The sequence below is a fragment of the Mesoplodon mirus genome, assembly GCF_964341445.2.
Source record: "Mesoplodon mirus genome assembly, chromosome: 2".
Taxonomy (NCBI): Eukaryota; Metazoa; Chordata; class Mammalia; order Artiodactyla; family Ziphiidae; genus Mesoplodon; species Mesoplodon mirus.
The window spans coordinates 30,444,585-30,470,836 of NC_138977.1; the positions used below are offsets into that span (position 1 = coordinate 30,444,585).

Consider the following 26,252-nt stretch of genomic DNA (forward strand, 5'->3'; position numbering starts at 1 on the left):
TAGAGACATTTACTCTGTTAATTTTTTATCTAGTTCAAAACAATGTATATTGGAGTGTGTATTTCATTAGGCTTCTCAGTTTCAATTTAGTATCAACTTACTTGACAGGAATGTTGAATAATTAGTAGGTTTATAAGTAAGATAGAACCCTACTCACTCCGTGACTAATACTTCTCCAAAAAGTGTAATTCTTTTTAAAGATGGAATTTATGAGATTGTAACACAATGAAGAACAAAGCCATCTGCAGTTGACATTTGGTATATTTACTAAAGAACTTATAAAACTCGGGAAGTCTTGTTTATTTGTTTATTTTAATTTGAAATTTTAATATTGTTTCTGTACAGAGATCAAATCATATTCTTCAGCCAACAGGATATAGGAGGAGGCTCAAAACCAAGAATAGATTTTTGGTCAATCTTGAGCAATGATGCCTCACACAACTCCTGTGATGAGCTCTGTTGAAGGCCTTATCTTTAGCCACAAAAATTTAGAGAAAAAACATTCTGTAACAAAGATGACTTGGAAGAATTCTAAATAAATACCTGTGAAATGGATTACTGGAGAAATTTTTGAAATGTCACTCTCAAAGTAGTCAATGATAAATCTGTATGCGTATTTCCTAATTAGTATCAAGCAGGTAAATGCTTGAACACTCTCAAAATGTATTATTCAGTTTACTAGGAATATCAGTATATACCCAAAACAAATTAAAAAATAATTTCTCACAGCTATTTCTGTTATGATCAATGTGCACCACTGTAAACGTCAATCCTATAGTGTAAGTCATCTCAGAACTCTGAAAATAAAACCATTAGTGGTTGAAATCACAGACATGATAGAGACCTTTTATTTCCTCAAGGCTGAAAGGAAAATGTGGTAAAAGCAAGAAGATATGATATCTGGAAGGTCCAGAAGGAGGTCAGTGTTTTGAACAAAATGAATAAATCACCAGCACAGAAGATGTTTATTAGAAAACTCAGAACAACATGAGGAAAACAAGACAGAACCCCATTCTGTTGGAAAATGAGGTCATCAGAGACTTTCTGTAGGTGGAGGGAGAAAGAAAACAAATACATTATCGAGACGTACAGATATGCAGTTACTCTCACTGCATTCTCTGCAAAAAAAAATGGATGGAGCAAAGATCTGTATGTTGGTGAATCACTTACACATTCAATAATGACATGCTTGTTTTCAGTGCTTCCTCTGGAATATTTAGCTATTCTTTTTTTCTACTTAAAAAGGAAAAATAAAAGAAAAAGTAAACTTATCGTTGTGAGATGACCTGCAGAGTCATCTTATTCTTCTCCAAGACTAATAATATGAACAGTGATTGTACTGTTTGACATTATCTGTATCTGTCAGGACCTGTAGCTTCTGAATATGGCAATAATCTTCAATCACTTACAGAATATATACCTGAACCAACTCACTCTGGCCATTACTTAGAGAACTTTCCAGACACAATCCTTAGATGCACAAAAGGTTATCTCTACAACTCAGTGCATGTCTAACCTAATTTTCAAGTAATACAAATTTGAAAGTGTCAGTTGGTTTCAACTTACCCTGTATGTACATATATTTTACATATGCACGGATGTGTGTGTATTAAATAATCAGGGCTTGTATTAAGGGGTGTACACAGGTTGTCACATGTTCTAATGGATTGGTGCCTTTGCCCTATCAGTTGTCATATATTTTTTAAATCACTTCACAAATAATTGATCTTCATTAATGTTTAATTGTACAAGGCAATGTTTTATCCTCTGTATGTTTTAACCTATTATTAATCATAGCAACTGTACTAGTTCCATTTCATGAATTAAGAAAGAGAGACACAGAGAAATTAAATGGCTTCCTCAATGTCACACTGCTATTAAATTTTGGAACGGGGATATATATGGACATAGTCTTGTTTGAGTGCTGTGTCCGAGTGTTTTTAAACACTTGGTTCTGCTGATGGCACTCCAAGCCCCCAACCTACTCACTCCCCAACACACTTATACTCACACTGACCTCTATTTACAGTTTACCTGTACTTGGTTTAACTACTAAACTTTTCTTGTTCTATTTTGTGGAGAGATGTTGAAACTATTATTTGATCAGATATATTTCTTTTTTTTTTTTTTTTCGGTACATGAATCTCTCACTGTTGTGGCCTCTACCATTGCAGAGTACAGGCTCCGGATGCACAGGCTCAGTGGCCATGGCTCACAGGCCCGGCCGCTCTGCGGCATGTGGGATCTTCCCGGACCGGGGCATGAACCCGTGGTCCCTGCATCGGCAGGCGGGCTCTCAACCACTGTGCCACCAGGGAAGCCCTGATCAGATATATTTCTGAAACGTGTTTTATGGAACATTTTTGGATATATGTCCATTGTTAATCTGCAAAAAAATAGCATATTACAGGACATTGAATCAATTAAGTTATATTGATTATAAGGTGTGTTTAATAATAATTGGATCATGCTATGTTCTGGTGATTTCAATGCTTAAATCATTTCCAGAAGAAAACAAGCCTAGTCATTTCCTCATTTCTATCATCATCTGGGAGCTCCCTTCATAGCTGCCTGTGTGTTAAATACTCTGTGATCAACAATATTTGTACTCACTATCAAAAGTTACTAGCATAAACTTTAGAAAGGATGCATTTCATGTATGAGAGAAAGGAATGACTATAAAATAGATTTTTGTTTCTAATCTATTATATCAGAGTAGAATGCTTATCTCTTTCAGAACAGTGCTTCATATATGATAATTAAATATTCTGTAAAAAATTCAAACGTCTGGATTATAGTAGTTAATTCATTACATAGATCCATCAATTTAATTTTACTTTTGAATCTTTGTCCAGTAATGATATATTTTAATTTGATACAGTTATCTTTTGTTCATTTAGATTTATGAATTGGAGAACTGAAAAATAATCCCTGGTGTTATTTAGACTTTAATGAATAGTTTTTTCATAGGACATTGTAAAATTACCATTCTATAGCCATATAAGATGCTAATTGGGCAACCTATTTTCTTTATCATAAGCAAGAGATAAAAGGACAATTAAAAGGCACCATATGGGGCTTCCCTGTTGGCACAGTGGTTGAGAACCCGCCTGCCGATGCAGGGGACATGGATTCGTGCCCCGGTCCGGGAAGATCCCACATGCTGCGGAGCGGCATAGCTGTTAAAGTGCAATACGTAATCATCCAAACGCTTATGATATCTGTAACATCTCAGTTGGCCACATTACCAAGTAGAGACTTAAGTACAAATAAACCATAAACTCAGCCTGTTTGGGTGACATTCAGGCAAAAGCTGATATACCCCATGATCATTAGATTTAGTATTTTTCATACCCTGACATAAATAATATCTAAATATAGAAAACTTGAACATTAATCAAGATAGCAACATTTTATGGTATAAAAATATTTTTTCCAAGTATAGTTTCTCTCTAATATCAGTGTCTGCCTTTTAAAACTCTTCCAACATCATATAATCTTTCTGTATTTTTAAGCTTCTCAAAATTGTAGTTCATTTGTGGATTGTTATCTGCAAGAATCCAAAGTAGTGTTTTGCCACTTTCTGACCTACCTTCTAATCTCTGCATTTAGAGACTGGATATTTACAAAATCTTAACTGCCTACTGAGTCCTAGGGAAAAAAAAAAAGGAAAGAAGCAAGATTCCCTTTGTATAGGAAAATAAATATATAAAGAGATAGAATGGGGATAGAACAAAATAAAAGCAATAATTGTTTTTTTTAATTTAGAGAAGGTAGAAAAAAGAGATATAAGCTTTTCTTTATATAAAGGAAAATGCAGGTCTTCTACAGACACTATTCAGGAAATATTCTCCCTTTTTCTCAAAAATAAAACCTTAAGAAGGGTGAACTATTTCCCTTCAGGACTTTATATCATTCACTGTCATGTCCTATGTCCCCAGTAAAAAGTAAGTAGTTTGAATAAATGGACAATCTATTTCCAATGACAAAATAATTATGTTAAAACTACTTTAAGAATTACTCTTACTACATGGATAATCTGGGCAATCTTTGAACCTTAGCAAAATCTTTGTTCCCTCTCCTACTTCCATCTGTTGATAAACAATATAAAATACTAGAAAAGGTGAAGCCCTGTTTGCTGCCTTAGTTTACCCTCAGTTGACTTTGGTTCAGCTTCCATATGTGAACAAGCTCTCTATGACAGCTATCTATGTGCAGGAGTAAGGCATTGTATCTGGAGAAGAGTGTATTTTCATCATGTATCTGGACAATGATCCCAATGATGAAATGCTCATTTCACCAATGTCTTAGTCTTGGCAAATTCAAGATAACGCTGAATAAAAAACATAGAAGAGAGAATGATTCTACTTCAACAACAGTAGATACAAAAATCCAAAAACATAGAGCCAATTAAAACAACTGGGAAGATATTCACATGATGAAAAGACTCAGTTAACTGTTTCTTTAGGTAGACAGCATTTCTGAGATAAAGCATGATCTATTTGGTTAGAAATTATTCTTCACATGGTTTTTCACAGAATATTTTCAGGAAGTCCTTAATAAAGAATATAACACTTTATGTCATACTGAACTCAAAGCTAAACTGTTTTTATTTATTTATCTTTTACTAGCCAAGACATGGTCTTGGAAGGAAATGTCCATGTGAGGAAAGTGGTGTTTGCCCCATAGGCCTTTGAAATCTGTTTCCTGAAAAGAAATGGAGTTTTAGGCCTCATCAATTTTTAAATGCAAAGGAAGTACTCGACATGCTGTAGTGAAAATAAATTATAGTCCCTCATTATTAATTCACAGGTCAGCTGTTCAAGCAAAATTGTTTCTGAGTTTATATTAAACTAAAAGGAGCATAAAAATTATTTCTTCCTTGTGGTCTTCATAAACAGGTTTAACAGGTAGTAGGTAATAAGTGCAATACAAATGCCTTACCTAGTAGATAAGTGAAGCTGTGATTGGATTATAACACACTGTTATGTGCTTTCAGTCCACAGGTCCTTTCCAAGGCAGCACCATGGCTAAAAAGCTGTGCATATGAAAACTCATACTCTGTTCTCTAAGAAAGAAACAGGTTGCATTATAGTGTGATGTATTTTTCAAAAAATTAAATAAACTCCTTAGGGCACTTTAGAGAATAGCATCTAGGCCTCCTGCAGGGAATGCTATACTCAGATTGCCTGCTTTTTTTTTTTTTTTTTAATACGGTCAGCTAGAGGAAATTGAGAGCAGGCAATACAGGCTTCCCTAAGGCCCTGTGTAAAAGCTCAGATTCCGTGAGCTATGCTGGTACCTCCACATATTTGCTTAGCCTCCTTGGATGCCTAGCTTTACTTTCTTTGGAGTAATTCCAAATCTAGCTCGTTTCTGGAATATTCTGGCAATATAAATAAGAAAATTGGTTCTGGACTCTTAAGAAAATTCTCATTAACACGGAGGAAAATCTTGTTTTCCTGTTCAGAAATCTCATGAGCGTCATTAATTAGAACAGCAATAACAGTAATAGTAGATAGTCTTTAGTATTCTGCCAGGCAGTCTACTGGGTACCTTATATACATTTAAAGTGTTCTCAATAGTCCTTCAAACAAGGAATTTATAGGCATTAATAGAGAATGAAGCATGGGAATTATATAATGCCAACCAAAGGACAGCCTGTTGGAACTGAGCAGAACCTCACCAAGCAGTTCTTGGATGAGATCACAGAATTCAGGACCAGGCTTCTAAGTTCAAGGACTAGAGGTTAGTATCTACAAGTACCCAGGGATGGTCAGAATCCCAGTAACTTACACTGCCCACCCCACTAAAATGCATAAAAGATTGAGGAAAAGAATAGAATGTGAAGTTATTGACAATGAGAATTTTAACAGGTATTTGTGAAAAGATATTAATTGAAAAAAATGAGAGAACAATCAAGCCAAGTATTTTAGGTAGAGGCAACTGTGAGCTCAGTTATTGATCAGAAATCCTTCTGGCATGTTTGAGGTACAGTCTGCAGGCCACTGCAACTCTAGAGAGAGGAGACAGGTTTGGGGAAGGAGAGTCAATTACATTTTATTCTAAGTGCGATAGAAGCCATTAAAAGTTTTGATCAGAGATGAGATCAGATGAAATCCTGATTTTCATTGAGAAAGTGTCACTGTAGTGGGTGTGGAGGTTATAGCCCCAGCGGACTGGGGTGGAAAACAGTTAGGAAACTAATATAGGAGTTCAATCCAAGGACAGATCCTTCACCACAGTGAGTCCTCAAGGATGTGGTACTAAGGACTGGTCAGTATTCAGGAACTTAATCTCTTTCCTTCAGGAGTATTTTCTTTTTTGTTTTCTTATGTTTTCCCTGCTTTTCCCATTGCACTATTTTTTAACCTCTAGATTAAAGAATGCAATACAAAAATATATATGTTATAGTTAGAAAAATTATGTTTGTTTCATGTGTGTAGGCAAATACATATAATTGAGATGGAAGGACAGAGGGACTGAATAGAGAAGGTATGAAAAAAATCTGGCCAGTGCTGGAACATCAATGTGTGTCTTCAGTGCCGTTCGTTACAGGCAGCCCCTGAAGTTCTTTTGCCTACTCTTCTTCTGAGGGATGATGTGTGTGCTGTGGGTTATCCTGGAAGCTCTACATGAAGTAGATTGGAATGTGATTGAGAGGAGTATTTGAAAGAAGTTTAGGAAGCGATCTCAGGAATAATGCATGAGATGATGTGGCTCTTATGTGTAAAGCGCTGTGTTACAGATACAAGTACAGCAGATACTCTGGCTCAACACCCACCTCTCAAGGAGCTGAGAAATAGAAGGAAATAAATATCTCTGCTTTATGCACTTCACTTTTTTATTGCAAGGCAGCTTTCCTCGTGGTCACTGATGATGCTGCTTATTGTGTCCCCTACATTTGAGATGGGTTTTCCCCCTTATTCATCCAACCACTGACTTCCAACCGTTGCTTTATTTCCTTGAGAAAGACTTTCATGATCTCTATCAATCTCTGTGAACTGCCCATTTTCCAATGGAATTCCATACCTAATTATAACACTTAATACATTGTATTAAAGTAATCCATGTATTCATTAGTACACATTTAAATATTTATTTAACAAACATATGGCGATGAGTATGTGCAAGACACAGTTGTTTGTGTTACATGAATTAATCCAATCTTCACAAAAGCCCTATGAGCAGATGTTATTGCTATTCTCATTTTATAGATGAGCATTCTAGATCACTGACGGCCACACAAACAGGATGTGGTAGAATTTGAAACCAGCTTGCCTGTCACCCAGGCCTACATCATTAATCCTAGGCTATAAATGCTCTAAGAATAGTGACTGTTTCACATTCAGTTATGCATTTTTAGTACCTAAGTCACTTTTTGAATAGAACATAAGAAGAGGAAATCAGAAAGTTAGAAAAGGATGAAAACTATTGCAGAAATTAATGTTACCAAACCAGGTTAAAGTAAACATAGGCTCATATACTTGATTGTGCTAGGCAGACATACTTCTCCATATGGCATTTCTAAATATCTGAGTGCTCAGTTCTCTGAATAAAGAAACAGTTTATACAGGCCATCCATCACTCACCCACCCATTGTAGACATTAAAGAACAACATCAAAACAAATTAACAGCTGGTACTCTGATATGCTAGATATTTAGCCCTCATAATTCAACATGCATCTTTTTCAGTAGGTAAAAGATAAGGAATTATTTTAAAGCCAAAAGTCCTAAGTCAGCTTTAAAAAACAAATGAACAGACTGGAAAAACCTGCTGAGGGGAAAAATTGTATCTTCCTTTTTCAGGGAAATGATCTAAATTCTTGAACTGAATAAACTGATGATTGATATTTGCATTATTTGTAATTTTAATATATTTTCTTGATGTCTTACAATTACCATTAATAATAATAGCTGTAATTTACTAAGCACCTAAATATACCAGACTTCGTTGTACATGTATTTCTGTAATCCTCACTGGTTATGCATTATTAGAATGTGTAGCAAAGAAAAGAACCAAAGCTCAGATAAAGTACCTTGTTAAAAACCTCACAGGGCTTCCCTGGTGGCGCAGTGGTTGAGAGTCCGCCTGCCGATGCAGGGGACGCGGGTTCGTGCCCCGGTCCGGGAAGATCCCACATGCCGCAGAGCGGCTGGGCCCGTGATCCATGGCCGCTGAGCCTGTGCGTCCGGAGCCTGTGCTCTGCAACGGGAGAGGCCACAACAGTGATAGGCCCGCGTACCGAAAAAAAAAAAAAAAAAAAAGAAAGAAAGAAATTAGTAATTCTATATATAGTAACAAAAATCAATCAGGAGATGTAATGGAAAAAAGAATTGATTAACATTAACATCTAAAAAGGTAAAATATCTATGTATACGTTCAAGAAGAGACTAATTTTTCATGATATAGCAATTAAAATGAATCAAATAAATAGAAATACATACAGTATTCCTTTTACAAATGTTAAAATTCAATTAATTAATGTATAAATTTAATAAATCCCCTGAAAATATTAACATTTTTAAATTAGATAAGTTGATTCTAAACTGTAAGATAAAAATACTAATCATGTTTTAATTTGATAAACTGCAAAGTTTATGGAACACCACACATAAAAAAAGTAGCCAAAAAATTTTGAGAAAAAATTGTGAAAGATTCATTTTCTTGGGTATTTATAGGCCCAATAAATAAAATAGTGCAAAACTTATATGTGAAGAGAAACGCTGATGAAGTAAATAGAACATTCAGGCATAGACTAAATGCATGTCAGCCAACAAGCGGCATTCCAAACCAGTGGGAAGTGATGGACTATTCAATAAATTGTGTACTAATAGATAGCTATGTCAAGAAAAACAACAACATTTGAACCATTACCGTATATAGTATATTGTTATAATAATGGTCTCCAGTGAATAGTCTCCCAGTATCAATGGTTTTGGGTAATCCCCTGAAACGTTGACTCTAGGCTTGGCTATATCATTTTTTAATGTCAGTGGGACTGGAGGTTGCTGGAGGTTGCATGCAGAAGGTGGGACCAGAGTGTATTATCCCCACTACCCACCCGCCCAGCACCTTGTCTGCTGATTTCTAGGAAACCAGATGTTTCTTAAAATGGAAAGTCCCAGATCCTCACAAGACATACCTCCACACCTGACTCCTTCCTTCCAGGTCACAGCAGTGACAACAGCCTTACTGTTGCTCTCCACATATTACTGCACTATCACTTGTAGTCAATTTACATTGCTTTGTAAACAGTCTCTTTGATTTATTCTAATTAGAATTTGCACTTTTCCTTCTGGGATCCAGACTGAAATGAGCTCTCTCTTCCACTGAAAGCCTAGCATAACAAAAGTGAGTAGCTGTAGCAAATTAGTAGTTGTAACCCATCTTTTCTTTGAAGAGTTTCCCCAAATACTCTTTGCAAGTCAAGGCACATAATTATAAGCACCCCAGTACTTGACATAATTACCTTAAGGATAGAAACCATTTATTTCCTCTCCATTTCCTCCCTAAGGTTTTATGAAGTGTACTGCACACAGTAGGTTGTGAATTACTACTGAATGTGATCACATAGCCTCTAGAACCCAAATCATGCCTAACCTGGTTCCTCAGGGAACCTGTTTTTCACTTCCTTTTCTGTCTTACAGGTACACAATGGACACTTGGGTAATATTTTTTGATTGATTAATAAGATTCTAATTTGTTCATGTCTTTGTTTTATCTCCCTTTTCTCTTCCCACCTCTGTGCTCACAAATTATTTCTCACTCTTCTAATTACTAACTCCACTTCTGTTATGTCACCTCTGATCCATTTACCAACTCTTACATGAAACACATCCTCTTCAGAAGAACAGGTAAGCTCAGGGAAACTGCTATTTTCAGATTTTCATGTTGTTTTCTAAAAAAAGTTAGGGAGAGCAACCAATCTTTTAAAATGCCATCTTAATGCATAGTTGTCATGTTTTTCCTTAAGCTGTTAAGCTCTTCAGAAAAAAAGTGGAGGGCTTTGGTACTTGAAATACAGTCTGTAGTCCATGTGGTGTGCACAAAATTCTTAATAAATCTGTTTTTTTTTCTGTATGCCCTGGTTACTCACTAGAAGTGATAGAACTTTAGACACTATATTAATTCTGTCAAGCGGTTAGACATCCTGAATATAATAAAATTAAGTTATGTATTTATGTCTCAGTTTTTCCTAGAAGAACCAAACTGCCTACACAACAGAAAAATAAGATACCAGAGAAGGAAGACAACAGGGGATTTAGTGATCAGTAATACATTCTACTTCATTTTTTAAGAAAAAAAATTAAAAATGAAAGTAGGGAAGAAGTAATGTAGCTAAAATCTTTAATACAGAATTCACACAATATACTTATAACAGTCAGGAAGGAGGGCATCCTGGTGTTCATTTCAGCTTTTCAACCTGTGTGTTGAAAACAGAAAACTTCAAAGTATTATCATTTCTCAAACACATCTAAGGATTAGGCCAATTCAGAAACCGTCCTTGCTCTTGTTATAAATCTTTACTAAATATGTCAATTCAACTTCTTCTGTGCTTCACCTCTTTTCAATGTGAATGTGACCACTCTTTAGGAGCAGGTGTATTTTACTGAGCTGTTGATGTGAAATTCAGATAAAAACTAAATCCTCGGGCCTCCCTGGTGGCGCAGTGGTTGAGAGTCCGCCTGCCGATGCAGGGGATACGGGTTCGTGCCCCGGTCTGGGAGGATCCCATATGCCGCGGAGCGGCTGGGCCCGTGAGCCATGGCCGCTGGACCTGCGCATCCGGAGCCTGTGCTCCGCAACGGGGGAGGCCACAACAGTGAGAGGCCCGCATACCGCAAAAAAAAAAAAAAAAAAAAAAAAACCTAAATCCTCTGGTACTTGAGTAGGAACAGCATTCAATCTTTTCTTACAAGGGTCAGTCTGGGATAATAGAAAACAACTAAATATAAAGGAATTCACAAACAAGTGAATGATGGCTCATGTCAGCTTTATGGTTTGTGTCCATGAAAACTCTGTGCTAGCTGTAACACATTGGGGGATATTTCAACAGCATATTGTGTGTGGAGGTTTATATACTAATTGCAAGGAGAGGAGATTATCATTTTAGTTTCTTATCTGTTAAGCATTTATTACCTTCCAGTTGGAAAAACAGGATACTTATCATCTAGTTAGGAAAACAAGGTATTAATAATCCTGCTCGTCACTTTTTATGAAGTACTAATTATTTACTTGATCCTATGTTTTGGATTTAGATTTTCACAAGTAAAATCTCAATACAACAAATTCCTATGGCTGTTCAAATTTTCTTGTTCTGAGATTTTATTTCAAAGAATATGCTTTCTACAATTGAGACATCAGAAAAGTTTGGGGAAATTCTTTTATTTAGATGTGGATTGCAGCAAATTTTTTTTTTTTTTTTTTTTTACTTAATAAGGCATAGTGTCTGGCAAAACCAATACTCAGATACACCCAATCTTCACTTACTGCTTTCCATTTGCATCCATTGATATACATGGAAAGACTAGTTTTAAAATCTGGGGAGGTGCAGATGACAAAGTTTGAGGTAAGAGATCATACAGGAATGGAGAGGGAGCATCAGAAACATTTCCCAGGGAGAAAACCATAATTCAAAAAAATACATGCACCCCAATGTTCATTGCAGCACTATTTACAATAGCCAGGACATGGAAGCAACATAAATGTCCATCAACAGAGGAATGGATAAAGAAGATGTGGTACATTTATACAATGGAATATTACTTAGACATAAAAAAGAACAAAATAATGCCATTTGCAGAAACATAGATGGACCTAGAGATTGTCATACTGAGTGAAGTAAGTCAGACAGAGAAAGACAAATATCATATGATATCACTTATATGTGGAATCTAAAAAAGGGGTACAAATGAACTTATTTACAAAACAGAAATAGAGGCACAGATGTAAAAAATACACTTATGGTCAGGGAGGAAAGCGGAGAGGGATAAACTGGGAGATTGAGATTAATATATACACACTACTATATAAAAAATAAAAAACTAATAAGGACCCACTGTATAGCACAGGAGACTCTACTCAATACTCTGTAATGGCCTATGTGGGAAAAGAATCAAAAAAATAAAAAGAGCGGATATATGTATATGTATAACTGATTCAGTTTGCTGTGCACCTGAAACTAACACAACACTGTAAGTCAACTACAATCCAATAAAAACATAAAAAGAAACACTTCCTAGCTTGTAGGATGGGGACTGGTCCTTAGTGGTTAAGTATTAGAAGTCAGCTTTAATGAGAACTGTCCAGGTGGGGATCTGTGAGGACTCTGGGGAGAGGCAGTCCTATATTATGATTCAGGAGATAAAATAATTGTTTTTCTGCACATCTTTGGAGCATCTTTCACTCTAAGCTTTGAGGTATCACTACTCTTGGCACTGACCATGGCAAATTAATACAGGTCATTAATTACAATTATGAGATTCCTTCAGTAGCATCTCAGGTCATGGATTTGAAAGCAGGACAGGAGCAGAATATCATTGCAGATGCTGTGCGGTGAGTGACTTAAAAGCTGCTTTGTGAGATTCTATTAGGGGGCTGTGTAGTGAAAGATATGGGGAAGTCATTCATTACTCAAATGCAAGAACTGTAGCCTGGTCTTGTGGGATGTGGAGGTCATGGCACAGTTAATCTTTATTAGGCTTCATGATGTTTCAGTCATGTTTCTCTCTAAGGAACTGATCTTTTCCCCCTCTCTGCCAAATCACTTCCCTTGCAACTCTCCTGAATTGCCATGACATACACTCTGACTGCACCTCTCCATGTCCTTAAAGATCCAGGTCCTAAAGTCAGCCACAAAATTTTCTGTTACTTTTAGTGAAAGTCCTTGAGTAAGACAGGTATCAATTCCAAATCCCATCATTTGTGCAGAATTCAAAGCCACCCAGTACTCCATGGCCACCTGCTCCACACCCTCCCTAGGAACTGAAACAGCATCTCTAAGAGATGATGGAGTGAACTCGGCTGCCTTTGTTCCTAACATGAGCAATTTGGTGATTGGGCAAGGTGTGCACTGGACGTAGATCCTGTTGACACAAGTGAAAGCAAGAATAAAAAGGTGAATTTCTATTATCAAAATGACTGCTGTTGGGCTTCCCTGGTGGCTCAGTGGTTGACAATCTCCCTGCCAATGCAGGGGACACGGGTTCGAGCCCTGGTCTGGGAAGATCCCACATGCCACGGGGCAACTAGGCCCGTGCACCACAACTACTGAGCCTGCGCGTCTGGAACCTGTGCTCCACAACAAGAGAGGTCGCGATAGTGAGAGGCCCGTGCACCGTGATGAAGAGTGGCCCCCGCGGACTTCCCTGGTGGCGCAGTGGTTGAGAGTCCGCCTGCCGATGCAGGGGACACGGGTTCGTGCCCCAGTCTGGGAGGATCCCACATGCCGCGGAGCGGCTTGGCCCATGAGCCATGGCCGTTGAGCCTGCGTGTCTGGAGCCTGTGCTCCGCAATGGAAGAGGCCACAACAGTGAGAGGCCCACATACCACAAAAAAAAAGAGTGGCCCCCGCTTGCCCCAACTAGAGAAAGCCCTCGCACAGAAACGAAGACCCAACACAGCCAAAAATTAATTAATTAATTAATTAATTTTTAAAAAAGTGATCACTGTTGAATTCACAAATGGATAAATCTCATCACATTTGGGTAATACCGTATGCTTATTTTTAACGTGGGAATACTGGCTATACAAAAAAATTAATCATTTTTTTTGTTTTTCCATCCATGGATTATAATAGTCTGTTGTCCCATAGGAAATATTATATTTGATACATAATGGGAAAATGATGCTACTTAACGTATAAAGCATGGACAAGTTCTATTTGTCGAGAATATACTATTTTACTGGTAATAAACACTCATTTATTCTCATTCTCAAAACAAGGTACTTTTATCCTCTTCCTGCTGATGAGGAAACTGAAACCCATGGAAGTCAAGGACTTTATATGAGTCAAGAACTTTATATGAGGTCACATATCTATTATACTGAAAAACTGGGTCATGAAACTAAATCAGCTCAGATTGAAAACACTTCATCCAAACAAGTTCTCTGAATGTGAATCACCTCATGACCTCACTTTAAAGCATAAAAACAGTAATTAAAGTTGAATCTTTTTATAAAATTTATAATGAACTAGATTGATTAAACACTCAGAAAAAAATAATTTGGTAAAGAAAAGAAGGCTCTCACTCGCCTCACCAAATCTGGCAACAAATCCACACAATGCCGTGCCGAGAGGTTACAATTTCCTAGTGACTTTATTTCCCAAATACACGAAGTCGTTTCAAGAATAAGTTTTAACTCTCTCATTTCTCATAGTCTGCAACTTCCTACACACATTCTGACAAATATTAGACAAACTATGTTGGGCCTAGTGCTATGCAGGATTTTATTATACTAAACAGGCATGAAAGTTGAGAGCCTTGTAAATATTAATCACAGACTAATGAATAGTGGGAGACTTCAGAATATCAATCTGTACTGGGGGAAATTTTGAATTAGAGACACCACTTCCTACCTATAAATCAGTAGTGAAAAATTGAAGGCTTTCTCAATGCATCTGCTTATGTAGCTAGATCTCTAGTCCTAAAGGAGCATACAGTATGGATGCCAAAGGGATGTAATTTTATTGCCCCACATGGGGCTTTTGCATTTTTAATGGAACCATTTTTAAAAAATTGTATTTACCTCCAAAAGAGGCTGGATTGTATCACAGGAAACTTGAGTGCATTCTTCAGTATCGGAGTTAAACTAGTTCATGAGTGGTTAGAGCCTGTCTCCTTCTTCCTCTTTAGCATTCAAAGACCATTGTCTAAAGGGAGCAGAAGAACCCAGGTTAAGAGGAGAATTGAAATGCCAAGACTTGACTGGTTTATGGCTTTTATTAAATGTGCAAATTACTGCTTTTGCCTCTGGCCAATTATACTATATATAACAAAAAAACGACAGTATCTTCCATCATAATTAACAATTCCATAAATGACACCAGACACAATGATACATCTCCACACTTATATGTCCTTAATGACTGTCAATGAATGGAAGTACATCCCTTTCCAGTAGCCCAAGTTCATTATTTATTAAGACAAGTATGACAGTAGGTAGTGATAATTAGGATTTTATGATATTTTTGATGCCAATAACACAAAAATAATGAGACTCAGTTTTCAGTTTGAGGGCTTTTTTTTGTTTGTTTGCTTATTCTTTAACATTCAGGTAGTATTTAAAACCTGCACTAGGTATTCATATTTTAATGGGAGAATTTAGAAGTGATTGTTAAAAAGTTCTCTTCATACCATTGTAATCAGGACTGAAATTGTATCCTGAATAGGTATAGTATGAGCTTTGTTTATTGAAAGGACACAAGCACAGTTATCAGGGACACAAGAAAAAATGAAGATCCCGTAAGTCAACCAGGAAGGTTGCATGTCATTTTGAAATACAATAGAAATATTACTTTCAAAATGATTACTTTATTCCATTTCAAATATATATATATATATATATATAAAGTAATAGTTACTAAGTAATAGTATTGCAGAATACTATAATTAAGCATTAATCACTAACAGTTTTTCAATTCACTCAAAATTTCTAGACTCATTGAAAGCAGGGCAAGTTATGTTCACCTCCAATATATTCCCAGTTCTTTGGGTTTAGTGGTTGTTCAGTAAATATTTAAGATATCTTTTTAAAGGAGTAGGTATACATGGTAGATTTTATTTTGTATAGAAGAATTTGTACTCTCTCCGGTGACAGCAGTCTCTTGACAAATGTTCAAATATATCTAAAGTTATAATATAGTTTCCTAAGTCTACGTAATGCAATAACATAGAATCAGTTGCAGTCTTATGTCTATTTTAGTAAAATGTTTGTGCTTATGTACTTCATGCCTTACATAATATAAGACTGATTCTTTGAAAACATTCACCTTATTTTTTCTATGATATTAAAGATCTGTGTTTATTTATATTTTGAGTTTGCCATGTGATTATATTAAAAATTTTAGGGATTATTACACTGAATGCACCATATTTCTGTATTATGTGTGGAAATGGTAATTTTTTTACAAAAATTAAACTTTGTGTAAGAATTAGTATACTGAAAATGAATTGCACAGGTGACAATAAAAATGACTCTTTATAGTGTGTTTTGTTTTGCTTTGTTTTAATACTCACAGTAAAGTCATCTTAATTTCTTTTCATTTAGGAGTACAGTCAATGTAACATAACAATACTTTTCTGATCTTTATTTTTAAGGAATTTTTGGAAATATTAGGACGTGTTTTAATCAATATTATTAACAAAAACAAAATAAAAGTCCTTTACAATTCTGTTGTCCAATGTGCATTTTGGATATAATTGTGTATAGTAGTTTCTATCTCATTTTATCTTATTTAACCTACTTATTTTTGCTAGGAAGCCACTGATGTTATGGGTCAGTGTTTCAAACTGTATTTATACCCTGCAAAAAACCAACCAAACAAAAAACCCCACAAAATATATTTACCCTTGTCACAGGGACTTTTGATAATTTACAGCTAGCATTCAGGACCAAAAGCACTGAAGTTATCAAAGAGGTCACCAAAACATATTTTAAAATATATTTATTTTTTTAATTGAATTTAATAGAAAAATGCTATAAATCTCCAAAGTTCATCATTGTTCAATGTAAAATAACCGATACAATGCAGGTGTATCATTAAAAATTATAATAGTATTTGCTTGGCAATGATGAAAAATTTAACTTGTATTTGAAATTTATAATAAAATAAATGTTAAAAGCATAAAGGTAGTTAATCAAGATGATCCTAAAATGTAATAAATAGAAGGAAAATAGTTTTATACCCCTCCCGAAAAAATATCTACACCTATTAGGGTAGAGAGGCAGCTTAAAATGAGAAAAATGGGGATAATTATCTAAATAGTGATGACTGTCAGATTTATTTGAAGGTCATAAACAATATAAGAAGTAAATGAAGTGAGTGAAAGTGATATATACTCAAGGCTTTTATTCTTGCTGGCTTTCTAGCAGTAAACAAAGTTGATTCAATATCAGTAGGTTTAGAGACATGCAAAATAATGTTTACTTTTTGAACCTCTAGAGTAAAAATAAGATGTGTTGTTCCAATTAACTAGATATATCACTTTTAATTATTTTGCTTTCTACAGCATGAGCTATAACTGTTCGGCTGTAATGAAAGGATGACCTAGAGAAAAGAGGAGGGCAGCAAGATTTAAAGTTAATTCTAACACCATTGGGCCACCAGTTGCTGCATAGCCTGACAATTCATGCCTGGGCTGTGATGGCCCTTTCCACCTGCCCACAGTGCATTTTCTTCTGGTGACCACCCCAGAGTTTCCTGTCTAACTTTGGTTTCATCTTTGCAGGTTTGGATTTATTCTTCATAAAGATGAAGCTGTACTACAAAAGATTGATCTTGAAACCATGTCATACGTCAAGACCATTAACTTGAAGGACTATAAGTGTGTCCCTCAGTCGCTGGCGTATACACACTTGGGAGGATATTATTTTGTTGGCTGTAAACCCAATGGCACTGGGGCGGTTCCCCCACAGCTCTTGGTAGACAGTGTAACTGACTCGGTCATTGGGTTCAACAGTGATGTGACAGGCACTCCGTATGTCTCTCCAGACGGACACTATGTCGTCAGCATCAGTGACGTGAAAGGTCTTGTGAGGGTCCAGTACATCACCATCCAAGGAGAAATACAAGAGGCTTTTGATATTCACACAAACCTGCACATATCTGACGTGGCCTTTCAGCCATCCTTTACGGAAGCCCATCAGTACAACATCTACGGTAGTTCAAGCACACAGACTGATGTGCTTTTTGTGGAGCTCGCCTCTGGGAAGGTGAAGATGATAAAGAGTCTTAAGGAACCACTCAAGTCAGAGGAATGGCCTTGGAACCGGAAGAACAGGCAAATCCAGGACAGTGGCTTGTTTGGTCAATATCTGATGACCCCTTCCAAGGACTCTCTCTTTATACTAGATGGACGACTCAATAAGTTAAACTGTGAGATCACTGAAGTTGAGCAAGGAAATACAGTCGTCTGGGTTGGAGATGCCTAGGAGCCCTATTAAACAATGATTAAAGGAAGAGTTTTCCAGTACACTGCACTTAATCTGTGGTTTAAATTTACAACTTACATTGCTTAACTTTTCAAGTTTGTATCCTAGGCAAACATAAGTTACTTGGGTGGCCCAAATAAAATAGATTTTTTTCTTTTTTTGGCAAAGAAATACACAATTAGTAATATTGGTTGATTAGAAATATTTAACACAATATTTAATGAGAAGCTATTATACATCAATTACAAGAATCAGATCTATAGTTATGTTTTAAGCCAATAAAATAGGAATTTAAATACTTACAAATAACCCAACTGCAGGGAATTTGAAATGATTGTAAGCATCATTTCATTTTGAGGGTGATTTATCTATTTTTCTCTCTGTCCTTTTGGTATGCTTACATCAGAAATAAAAGGTGTTATGGAACCTTAAAATTCTTAATTCAGAATATTCTGTCCCATCCACTGTTTATAATCTTTTGTGCCTTGAAGGGAATGTCACAAGAAGAAAAGGAAGGCTAAAAGCTGCATACTGACCACCCACATCACTGCAAATTTCTTGTCATTTAAAAGAGAAAAGTTGAATATCTCTTGCAACAAGCCCAGTCTTCAGCCATTTGTCTAACCCTCAATGAAATGTCGTTTGAAGGCATAAGTTGGCCTAAGGTTGTACACAGGTGACAAACTCTGATACTCACTGTATAATCTGCAGCATGCTATGGAAAATGGGGAGGAAAAGAGGAAAATAATTATGGTGAAATGTTTGCAGTGTATTCTCAACTCATTTTGCTTTCAATCACTAGAGTGCATTATATTTTTAATGCAAGTTTGTGATGTCAACTCCTTCAAATGTCTATAATTAGTGGAATAGAGTTTGTCTTTTCATGTAGTCCAGTGTTGCATCAGCAGGAACTTCCATTTCTAAAACAGAAGCATTATTTGTGTCTGCTTAGAGTAAACCACATGTTGGGAAATTAATAACAGGGAGAGAAAACTGGCTAGAGAACTGATGAGTATTAGTGGTTTAGGAGAATTAGTAACCGAAATTGGGAATTAGGGGATAGCACCACAGTGGTGAGGAAAGATGTACTTCTCCATTGCCTTTGCTATTTAAATGTAACCCATCACAGGACTTCATTCCTTAATAACTTTCCTAAATGACTTCTGTTTGACTCCTACAGAATCCTTAAACAACTCTCTCACTATGTGCCGTAGTTTGAAACCTGACTAATCCTCTTATTTGAGACACTGCATAGAAGTAAAAATTATTGCTTTCCTTTTTCAGGGCAAAGAAAAGGCTGGTAGAAGTAGATTAAAACTAGCAAGTTGGTTTATTAAAATAAGCAGATAATTATCCAGGCTTAAAGTAATAGCTTACATGTTTGGAGAATCTTTTTACTTATTTTTGTTTTATTGTTGCTAAAAATGCTAATGAGCTGTTGAAATGACCTCCATTTCCTGAAGGTAATCCAATAAGGTCTTTTTTAAATACAAATTTTACTCAAGTTTAAATTCTGTGAAACTGCTTAGAAACCTGAAATTTTATAGTGTGTAATATCTTATGTGTATATAGCATCCTGAACTGTGTGATACAGTAGATTACTTCTTAGCTTAAGGAAGCATTATGGGAGGTAGATTTAATAAACAACAGAAATCAGCTTATGTTTCTACTTATCTGTTTTCCTTTTTAGCAATTTTCTCCTTTGTAATCATGATCCACATAAAGTGTCTGTGACCTAATGATTTAATGTTAAGTCTGTCTCATATATCCTTCTTTGGTAGCCTACACCATGTGGATGCTCTGTCTGTAGACATTGCTTGATAAAAGGAGAATAAACCTCTTACATTTTAACTCTTGAGAGTTCAGTCAGTGTTTTAATGTAAATGCCCATGTTTTGTTTTGTTTTCCTCCCTGTACTTCAAACATAGTCTACTGTTCTGCATTATTTTTAAAGTGATGGGTTGGGGTAGAGGGCAGGTAAAGTGAGACCAATCAAGGAATGACAATTTAGCTTTATTATATCAATTCTAAGTTGCTCTATGCCTTCATATTCATGTGTAAAGCAAGATATTTATCCTTTTAAGGTGTCTATGTCTTTAGAATCCCTTCTTGTTATTAAAGAAATGAGTATCAGAATGGAACATAAAAGTAGACTCAAATCCTTTCCTTTCAACATCCTTACACTTTCAACCACACAAATACTGAGCCCTCTTTTTTAACAATGAAATATTTAAAATATTGACATTTGTGATTCTTTTAAAAAAGAAGGAAATGCAATAATATAATATTTTCTAAAGTAGATAATTCTTTCTTCAACAGAATAAGAGCTGGCATACAGGGCATCAGCATTACTCTATACACATCTTGATAAAAGTGTGTTGAAAATAATGATCTCATCAATAATGTGGGTATGTGTAAAAACTGAACGTTAAGAAAAACCAAGATAAAAATGATAAGGCCATCGCTCTAAAAAGAAGCTATAACTTCAAAGAGTAGATTTCTAATAGGCAAGAGAAAATAGTGAAGTGATAGCAAAAAAAATAATAATAATCTGATTTTCTTGCAAATTATCTGGTGATAATTTTGTGATAGCAATGAAGGGCATGAAGTAAGAAAAGGTGTGAAACCAAGAACAGAAATAGGATGTGGAGAGGTCCTTGAGCAAAACTGACTAGAAAAAGTAAACATTTATGTAAAGAAGGTGATACCCATAACTCAAGAAAAACGGGTTATGATCAGATTTTAGAGGGAGGGAAGTGAAGAATGAAACGAATTTAAAGAGTTTAGACTTAATCCAGACAGTAGGAACTCAGCAATAATTTTTAAAAAGAGAAATAACAGTGAAAACAACACTTTCAACATTCATTATTTTCTAATAGAATGAAGATTTGACTGAAGGGAAATTAGGGAAAGAGGTATCATTTGGGAGGCTACTGCAAAAAAATGTAAGTTTGTGATCTTTAATATATGACAATTAAATTGAAAGTATATATTACAAGGCAGGGCGTGTTAAGGAACCAGACTTGAGATGGCAACTGAATAAGTGTGTATGATAAAAAGAAACAAATCAGCAGGTCTCAAATAGGACATCAGTGGTAAAAATAAGAAAGTCATGAAAGAGAAGCAGATTTGAGTGTGAGAAGGAGGATTTAGATAAAAGACAAATTAAATAACACTGGACATGGAATATATTTCCAGAGTAGTGTCATCATGTTTATGTAGCAAACCAATACAATTTTCAGGCATTATTCCACCTCCTGTTTAATGATATAAAAGTAAAGTAAAAGCACTTTTTAAAAAGTGCAATTTTAGAACCTTATCACCTTTAAAACTCCCACACAAAAGTTCTTCACAGGGTTTTCTTTTAAAAAATAAGTGAACTTGACTGGATTTTACATTAAGTATTTTAGATTTTACATGATGAAACGATATGTTTAATCATATCTGACAGCTTGTCATATTATGTATATCTTAAAAGTGAGAAAAAAAATTAAGAACAATATGGCTATCATGAAAATTAATACAATTCTAAAATAGTATGAAAATGTACACCCCAATGTTACAACCTTACGAACTCATAAGGGGCCACTTCTAATTTCACTTGTCCATACATCTACCATTTAGCAGTTCCTGTGTGAATGGGTAAAGAGAAAAAAAGCAGCACCTTATCAAAAGCCTATTTTCACTTTTCTTCCAAACACACTCTAATATCATTTATCTCCCCTTGGAATCTTCATGCACAGAAATTTGTTCTGAAAATCATGCTATAGAAATTCATGATTGTAGACTTGAGTCACGGTAACCTTCCCCATCCTCTGAGAAGACTAAATCTTAACATATGAGCGTGATTTGTTAGTCCGTATTTTTTTTTTTTTTTTTTTTTTTTTTTTTTTTTTTTGCGGTACGCGGGCCTCTCACTCTTGTGGCCTCTCCCGTTGCGGAACACAGGCTCCGGACGCGCAGGCTCAGCGGCCATGGCTCACAGGCCATGTCTCTTCAGACGGCTGCTTGCCAGTGAGATTTTCTGAATACCCTATTTAAAATTTCCAGAATTTCCAGAATGTGGCTATCACGTTTGTTGATATTCATTTCCATAATTGAATTGATATCTAATATGATATACAATTTATTTTCTGTTTATTATCTATGTAACCCTATTTGACACATACACATTATGCAACCAAATGAGAGCAAGGAGAGCAAACCACAACGGACTTGTATGTGGTGGGCACATATTAGGCAGTAACTAAACATATGGGAGATGATTGGATTACTAGTTTAATTGGACTCACACTAGTTTTTGGTCTCTGTAGAGCTTATGTTTAACTTCCTGAGAATCTCAAATCATTCTGGCAAAAATGTATGCCTTGAATGTTATTAAACTGTGATAACTGAAAGGAACACTAGTCAGGCAGGTGTTTTCTATTTAATATTCTCTAATTCTTTAAAGTATTAGAGTTAATAGACATAATGAACATTTGGATAGATGGTGTCTTTTAAACATTTGCCATCTCAAATTAAATGTAATTGGTTTTGTAAACATGATGTTTGTTATGTTAAAGATTAACCCCTTTCATATATAATTAAACTCTAAATTAATATACATTATGTTTTAGTTGTTTATAGAGGCAGATTGTCCATTTTATATTAACCTTGTCCCAAGAAGCATGTTTATATGAAATAAATAAAAGATGTTGCATCTATAGCATCCCCCCAAAATATCAGTGTATTTGGGGATAATCTGCATGTATGTTTTGAGATTAATTCATCAAATCAGAAGTATACCATTCATTGCTGAAAATATCTACAACTTTATTTAAATATCTATTAACTGTGTGATGAATTTATGCTTACCCCAACATCCAACATGAAATAATATGCCTTTGATTTATCTTATTTGTAGGTATTGTGCATAAATTTTTCACTATGTTACCAACTATATTCAACGTCTCCTTCCATTATTAGCTCAGTTTCTAATTTTGTTAATATTAGTTATAATTATTTGGACTGAGTACCATCATCCTAAAAAGTTACAGTGTTTAAAGAAAATTATAATAGAAAAATAAATACATGTACTTATTATACTTGAAATGCTGAAGTATGTTATTTAGAAATTGTATTTTTGAATTCTCTCAGAAAATATCTAGGCTCAATTTTTGTTCTTTAAAATATTTACTGCTTTAAACCCTCTTAGGATTTTTTTTTCATAAGACCTATTATTACTATGTATTCTTTTAACTTGTAAAAGCTGTCAAATTATGTTGAATAGTCCAAGTCTAGGAGAAATACACATAACACAAGGGACTGTGGGAAAAGTTATATTATGGGAAGTGTGTAGAATATATCTAGGTATGAGGGACAGTAACATATAGACCTTACGGTAAGCACATTTAAATTTCAGAGCTTAATATCATTGGAAAAGATCTTAAATAAGCATTATTGAGAATGGGATAGGTATTCATTTGATTCATAAAAGAACTGGGTTTCAGTATAAGGTGGTATTAGAAGAGCCTCTGATAAGTCCTACTGGGTTTTTGAGTATATAGATGTTATATAGGGCCAGAAAAATATTCTTTAGATGAAAAGTAATTTCTTCTTTGCCACTGGCTGCAAGTAGAGACTAAACTCTTGACCATGCTGGACAAAATTACTATACAACATAAGTTACATATTATAAAATGGATATTGTCTGATATATTGAACAAAAGAACTGAATGTCCATAGGAGCCCACTCATAGGGCAGAGAATCTACCCTAATCTAGACAAGCTGACAATACTGGGACCTTGATCAATGCTGGCCCAACTTACTTGCAAGTTGGAGTTTCAGGCAAGGAAAAAAAAATCAAGAACACTAGAGACCATACCACCAGCCTAGTGTCACTTCAAGAAAGGTGAGTTACTGTCCCCACCCCCAGTTCCAGAAAGTAACCACATATTTGTCACACGAGGAGAAGGAGGCCATAAGAACAGATATAACTCCAAAATCACCCACAAAAGAACTGACTTTGTTTGAAACAGAGTGTGAGGAAATTGAGGTTAAAGAGCACTCTTAAAAACAATGAAGATATGGGCTTCCCTGGTGGCACAGTGGTTGAGAGTCTGACTGCCGATGCAGGGGACACGGGTTCGTACCCCGGTCCAGGAAGATCCCACATGCCACGGAGCGGCTGGACCCGTGAGCCATGGCCACTGAGCCTGCGCTTCCGGAGCCTGTGCTCCGCAATGGGAGAGGCCACAACAGTGAGAGGCCCATGTACCAGAAATAATAATAATAATAATAATGAAGTTATGAATTGTAAGCAATTTAGTGAGGGCTGGTAGCCCCACTTACAACTTACAAGGTGAAGCTGAGGTCTGGGTCTTCAGTAAACTTTATATGGGAGACTTCAGGTTTCAACACCACATGTTGGCAACATATTTGATGCTCCATGACGTTACCTAAAGCTGCAAGAAAGGCTTTTGGGAATGGTCAACAAGCCTACAGAAAAGTCAGTAAAGACTAATGGATCCCTCAAACACAAATAGACAAACTTCTCTCCCAAAAAGATGACTGAGAAGATCATTAAAGCAAAAAGCTCCTTTCCTACCTCAAATGACACTTATCTAGAAACAAAAATTCTTTCCCTTCAATCCACTAGATTTTGAGAGTTTTGACCTGCCTGAAGAGCACTAGATCACATACCTCCCCTTGAATGGAGTTCCTCTCATGACCCTCAGTGAGGCAAGGGAACTTGAAAAGCTGTTACACCTGGACCCCTTCACCTCTGAAGATGCCTCCTCCACCATGGATGCCTCATCTGTTGCAGTCTCCCTCAGGCATTCTGTTGACCCTGGATGTTGAATTGCCAGCAGTTTGCTATACTTAGATATTTAAATTTCTTAGCACTTTATAGTTTGTTGGTATGTATTAATAGTTTGTATTAATAAAGAAATTATTTGTTTAACAGACTCTTCCTAAAAAAAAAAAAGTTTACAAGGTAAATTGTAGGCCAATAAGTTTACTAGAGAGAATCAGAGAAAGACACAGCTAAGAAGAGCCCTCCTGGTTTCAGAGCAAATCGCAAAGATGAACATCAGAAACTGCCTCTGCAAAAAACCCTGAATGTAATTTGAGCAGACTTTTGAGCAAGTTGCCCCCAGGGTTTGTTGAAACAATAGAGGATGCGGCGAGGGGTAAGGGTAAGCTGGGACAAAGTGAGAGAGTGGCATGGACATATATACACTACCAAACGTAAAATAGATAGCTAGTGGGAAACAGCCACATAGCACAGGGAGATCAGCTCGGTGCTTTGTGACCACCTAGAGGGTTGGGATAGGGAGGGTGAGAGGGAGGGAGATGCAAGAGGGAAGAGGGAAGAGATATGTATATGTATAACTGATTCACTTTGTTATAAAGCAGAAACTAACACACCATTGTAAAGCAATTATACTCCAATAAAGATGTTAAAAAAAAATAGTGAATTCAGCCAGCAATTAGTAGAGCCTAATAGCCTGGTGCGATACAATGGAGACAGACAGATTAACACAGAGATTAAACAAAGAAATAGTCTAAGAGATCCCCGCTGAAACCAGTGTCATCCGAGGATGATTGTGGAAATGCTAAAGGCCACATCCTCTGTGTAGTAGTATCAAAGGCTTTAACTTGTGTGGGTTTCACTTTAATAGTTCAATAAAGTCGTAAATCAATAAATAAGCAAACAACAAGAAGTTCTGTTGAGGGTATATGTATTTGCTACAATATATTACCTAAAATACCTTGCTTTTAAAAACAACAAAAAATTGTACATACAAAGAAAAATGAAAATGAGATACATAGGGAGGGACAAACAAACAACTGAAAATGTTTTTGAGTGGCCCCAACTGTTGCACTGAACAGGCAGATAGTTCAAAGTAGCCATTATAAATATGATCAAAGAACTAAGGGAAACTATGCTTTAAAAAAAGCAAAGGAAAAGATAGTAACAATGTCCTGTCAAAGACAGAATATCAATAAAGAGATAGAAATTTTTTTAAAAAGCTGAATTTCTGGAGTTGAAAAGTACAGTAACTAAAAAAACATTCACTGAAAGTAGATTCATAATGATTATGCAATAC

The 26,252-nt window shown here is 35.8% G+C and overlaps 1 protein-coding gene and 1 pseudogene across 4 annotated transcripts in view; both read left to right on the forward strand.

The window, feature by feature from the left end:
- Positions 1-18,158, forward strand: part of FSTL5 (follistatin like 5) — a gene marked incomplete at both ends in the record, with an annotated part of 542,883 nt that extends 524,725 nt beyond the window's left edge. For all 3 annotated transcript variants that reach the window (XM_082611409.1, XM_082611410.1, XM_082611411.1), the window contains one exon: positions 17,456-18,158. In XM_082611409.1, coding sequence (XP_082467535.1) covers positions 17,456-18,158 — 703 coding nt within the window. The remainder of the gene's footprint in view (positions 1-17,455) is intronic.
- A 5,791-nt stretch (positions 18,159-23,949) lies between these two features.
- LOC309815655 (securin-like) lies at positions 23,950-25,024 on the forward strand (annotated as a pseudogene). Its single transcript has 2 exons — positions 23,950-23,985; positions 24,500-25,024. The product of its transcript is annotated as a securin-like (transcript).
- The last annotated feature ends 1,228 nt before the right edge of the window (positions 25,025-26,252 follow it).